The 3,684-nt window shown below is 41.5% G+C and overlaps 1 protein-coding gene across 1 annotated transcript; it reads right to left on the reverse strand.

Moving 5' to 3' along the window:
- Positions 1-736: 736 nt before the first annotated feature.
- LOC131151914 (cytochrome P450 82A3-like) lies at positions 737-3,409 on the reverse strand. Its single transcript, XM_058103410.1, has 2 exons — positions 1,944-3,409; positions 737-1,444 (listed from the first exon to the last, which is right to left on the reverse strand). Exons 1-2 carry the CDS (start codon positions 3,003-3,005, stop codon positions 821-823), a joined length of 1,686 nt encoding a protein of 561 aa, XP_057959393.1. The 5' UTR covers positions 3,006-3,409; the 3' UTR covers positions 737-820.
- Between the last annotated feature and the right edge of the window lie 275 nt (positions 3,410-3,684).

The following is a 3,684-nucleotide window of genomic DNA, read 5'->3' on the forward strand; positions in this document are numbered from 1 at the left end:
TTTTTTTTTTTTTTTTTTATTTTTTTTTTTTTTTTTTCAGTGAGTGAAACAAAATGAACAAAAAATGGGAGAGCCGGCAGTTTGCTAGAAAAATGGAGCCAAAAAGTAAAAAGGAGATGAAGGGGCTGATGTAACTGCGCGTGAGGCCTTGAGCCCAAAACAAAAAAGCATGCTGCACTGTTTTCCTTTCTGGGAAGCCAACAACATTAAAGAAACCAATTTTCCAGTTTGTTGGGCCCCACAAGGAGGGAAACCCAACACTAACAGGGCGCAAGTTGTATGTTTCTCTGGTAAAGGGTTTGGAGCCCAGTAGTGTTGATGGGGCTCTCAAATATGCAAGGGAAATTCTGAAGTGGGATGAAGAGAGAATGAACTTCAGTTTGAGTGAATATTCAATTTATAGCGCAGAGGCAAGTTCCTTCTCTCCTTGGTGCATATTGGAAAAAGCTTTTAAATCGAGGTTTATTCCTTTTTTAATCATTGCCACTGTACATATGAGGGCATGTAAAGAACAGCACGGCAGAGGTTGGCTGAGCTGCTGCAGATGTTTCTTCTTCGAGTAAATACAAATGGCAGCCCAAGTTTTCAAAAAACCAGACGAGTAGTCGTTCAACTGTCATGCAGTGGTTGTGGGAGCAGCATTCCCGCCCAAGTTTATCACGAAATACTGAGATGTTAATGTATTCTTGTTTAATCCATTTTCTATTTTGATGTTGTGCTTAATAACCTGTAACTGCAATCTGCAAATTTGATTTGATAATATTCATTTGTAATATAATGATGAAACACATCTTTGCTCATATTTCTTCGTACTTGTGAACTACATGTAAAGCTCGGAATTAAGACGAGGAGTGAGGAGAACATCAAGCGGGGTTGCCTTCAAATTTGTGAGACCATCACTCTCCGTCATGTCCACGGACCCAGCAGATGGTGTTGTTATATTGTAACAGTGCAGCAACCTAGCTAATGTCAGGTGCACCACCTGCAGCGCCAGTGATGTGCCAGGGCATGATCGCCTCCCCGATCCAAATGGGATGAGCTCGAAATCCTGCCCCCTCACATCTGTGTCCCTGTGGCTTGTAAGAAACCGCTCGGGCCTGAACTCCAATGGTTCGGGCCAGGACCTCTCATCACGGTGGATTTTCCAGGCATTGATGATCAAGCGGGTGCCGGAGGAGATATCGAACCCGGCAAGAGTGCAGTCCTCCATGGCCTCCCGAAGGGCGATGACTGGAGTTGGTGGATAAAGGCGTAGGGTTTCCTTGACGAGGGCTTGGAGGTAGGGAAGGTTTCCGATGTCTGATTCATCCACATGGCGGTCCTTTCCAACGTGGACGTCCAGCTCATGTTGGGCCCTTTTCAGGACTTGGGGATTGTTGAGGAGTAGAGATAGGGCCCATGTGAGAGCGACCATGGTGGTATCGCTTCCTGCTAAGATAAGATTCTGCCCAAAAAATTTATAAAAATAGAAAATAAAATTGAATAAAAAAAGAGACATGGCTAGCCCATTATAGTAAGGATGATAAGATTTATTCAATGGTTTTGTAGTCAGAAAAATAAGACAAAAAAAAAAATGATAATTTAAGGCATAAATATAGCAAAATAAAATGTCATAGCTATGTATAAGTTTAATATTTCACATGATTACAAAAGCTGGATATAGTGCAATATAATTCATCTTCCTATAATAAAATGTCTAGTTTTAATTTTTTTTCAAAAAATAAAGAAGAAAATTTAATTTGGATTTTGAATCTCAAATTTGAATTTTAAGAAAATTTGAAAGTTGAAATTTTGAGTTTGGGATAAATGTTGGATGATTCATGGAAATTGACAGAAATTTTAGTCAACTTTATTTCAATTTCGAGAAGTGGAAGGTGAAAGACCAAAAAAAATAAAAAATAAAAAATTGGGCAAATTTCATAAAAATTGAGGAGCATACTTACCAGGCAAGTGGCTTTGATGACGGTGTCCGCATCAAAATCTGAAATATTTGCGCCCTCCAGAATGTGGAGCATCACATCCATAAAATCCTGTTCTCCCTTGCTTTGATCTCCACCTAAGAGTCTCTTCTGTTTATGCTCCTCCAGCCAACCTTCAACCAGACCATCCAGTTCTTTTGCTGTTCTCTTCATGGCCTTCTTGTACCCCTTGAAGTCCACCCACCCAAGATACGGTATCGAATCAGACACCACGAAAACTCCAAACAGATAGAAGAAATTCCTCATCACTTCTTGGAATCTGAGCGCCTCTCCTTCTCCCTCGCGAGCAGCAGTACTGCTGGCTTCAAAATACCTCTTCCCTCCCACCATTCTCACTGCCAAATTATGAGTCAAATTCCGAAACCATAACTTCATATCCACCAAAACCTTGTCCCCGACACACACCTGATCATGTAGTTCTCTGAGTGAAGTAGTAAGCTCCAAAGCTCGTGTATGCTTGAGCATGTCAATCCTGCGGTTTGAGAGAAGCTCAATCATTGCAATCTTGCGCATCTCGCGCCAGTAAGAACCATAGGGAGCGAAGCCGAACATGGCATTATTGTAGCATAGTAGCTCGGAGGCAGCGATGCTTGGTCGGGTGGAGAAAACCTTGTCATGGTTGATGAAACACTCCTTGGCCATTTCCCAGCTGCTCAAAACCAGACCCTCATGGGAGCCAAGCCTTAAGGTGAAGATGGGTCCATATTTGTCAGCCATGGCACCCAGTGTCTCGTGGAGCAGCTGCCGACCACCCAAGAGATGAAGGTGGCCGATTACTGGCCAAGCACCGGCCGCTTGTGGTGCACATCTCTTCCTTGTCTCGCAGGCTGTACGGGACTTTGATTTGATGAAGTAGATACAAATAAACAGTGCGAGGAAGCTGGAAATCAGAGTGAGGGGAGATTGGAATTGAAGAATAGGATTCATCAGAGTTGGCGCAGGAAGTAGCAAGACAGGTTGCTTGTATTTGTGTCTAAGCCGTTTGGAAATCCACGGCCTTTTGATTATATCACTAATGGTTGTCATTTTCTTTCAAGATAGAATCTGTGGACTTTTGAGACCTTATCCTTTAGTTGCACAATCAAGGTTCACGGGTGAGACTCAAATTTTTTTATTTTTTGTTTGACTTGGAGATGAGAGAGACCTTAGAATATCACAAATACCAAGCTTTGTAAGCTTGAGGCATTGCATATGGGCTCTGCCTTTGTCTCCACCACTCGGGAAAAGGTTCCTGCATCGGGGGCTCGAGGCATAAGAGTTCAAGACATACTCTTTAACACTGAAGCTGGCTTCTTATTACCACTGAACTAGCCTTTGGCTTCAGTCATTGTAGTTGTTTTTTTTACCTAGCACGAAACTTTCCGACAAATACGAGGTTTGTGTTTTGAAAGACATTTTTTGAAATATGCCCCAAGTAATTGGGATAAAAGGCTTAGTAACCTAAATGCAGTGACTAGCCTTTTATCCTAATTATTTTTCTTGTAGTCCTTCAAGAAAGGCATCACACATGGCATCACAAACACCCCAAACATATCAACAAAGCCTCTTATCACTTTTAGCTACTCTTCACCTCTACCTTTTTTTTTTTTTTTTCACAGAGTTCTTCCCACCAAATTATATGTATCTAGTGTAAGTTTAAACATGATAAACATTATTTATACATCATAATTTTAAGGTCTTCGAAACTCATAATTTTACAATCGTT

Source organism: Malania oleifera, chromosome 1 (assembly GCF_029873635.1).
Source record: "Malania oleifera isolate guangnan ecotype guangnan chromosome 1, ASM2987363v1, whole genome shotgun sequence".
Taxonomy (NCBI): domain Eukaryota; kingdom Viridiplantae; phylum Streptophyta; class Magnoliopsida; order Santalales; family Ximeniaceae; genus Malania; species Malania oleifera.

Bases quoted from the DNA above. Each gene is read 5' to 3' on its own strand.
- LOC131151914 (XM_058103410.1), bottom strand. From the start codon at position 3,005: ATGACAACCATTAGTGATATAATCAAAAGGCCGTGGATTTCCAAACGG. The intron at 1,445-1,943 runs GTAAGTATGCTC...TTTTTTGGGCAG, and splicing joins TCATCAAAGCCACTTGCCTG to AATCTTATCTTAGCAGGAAG.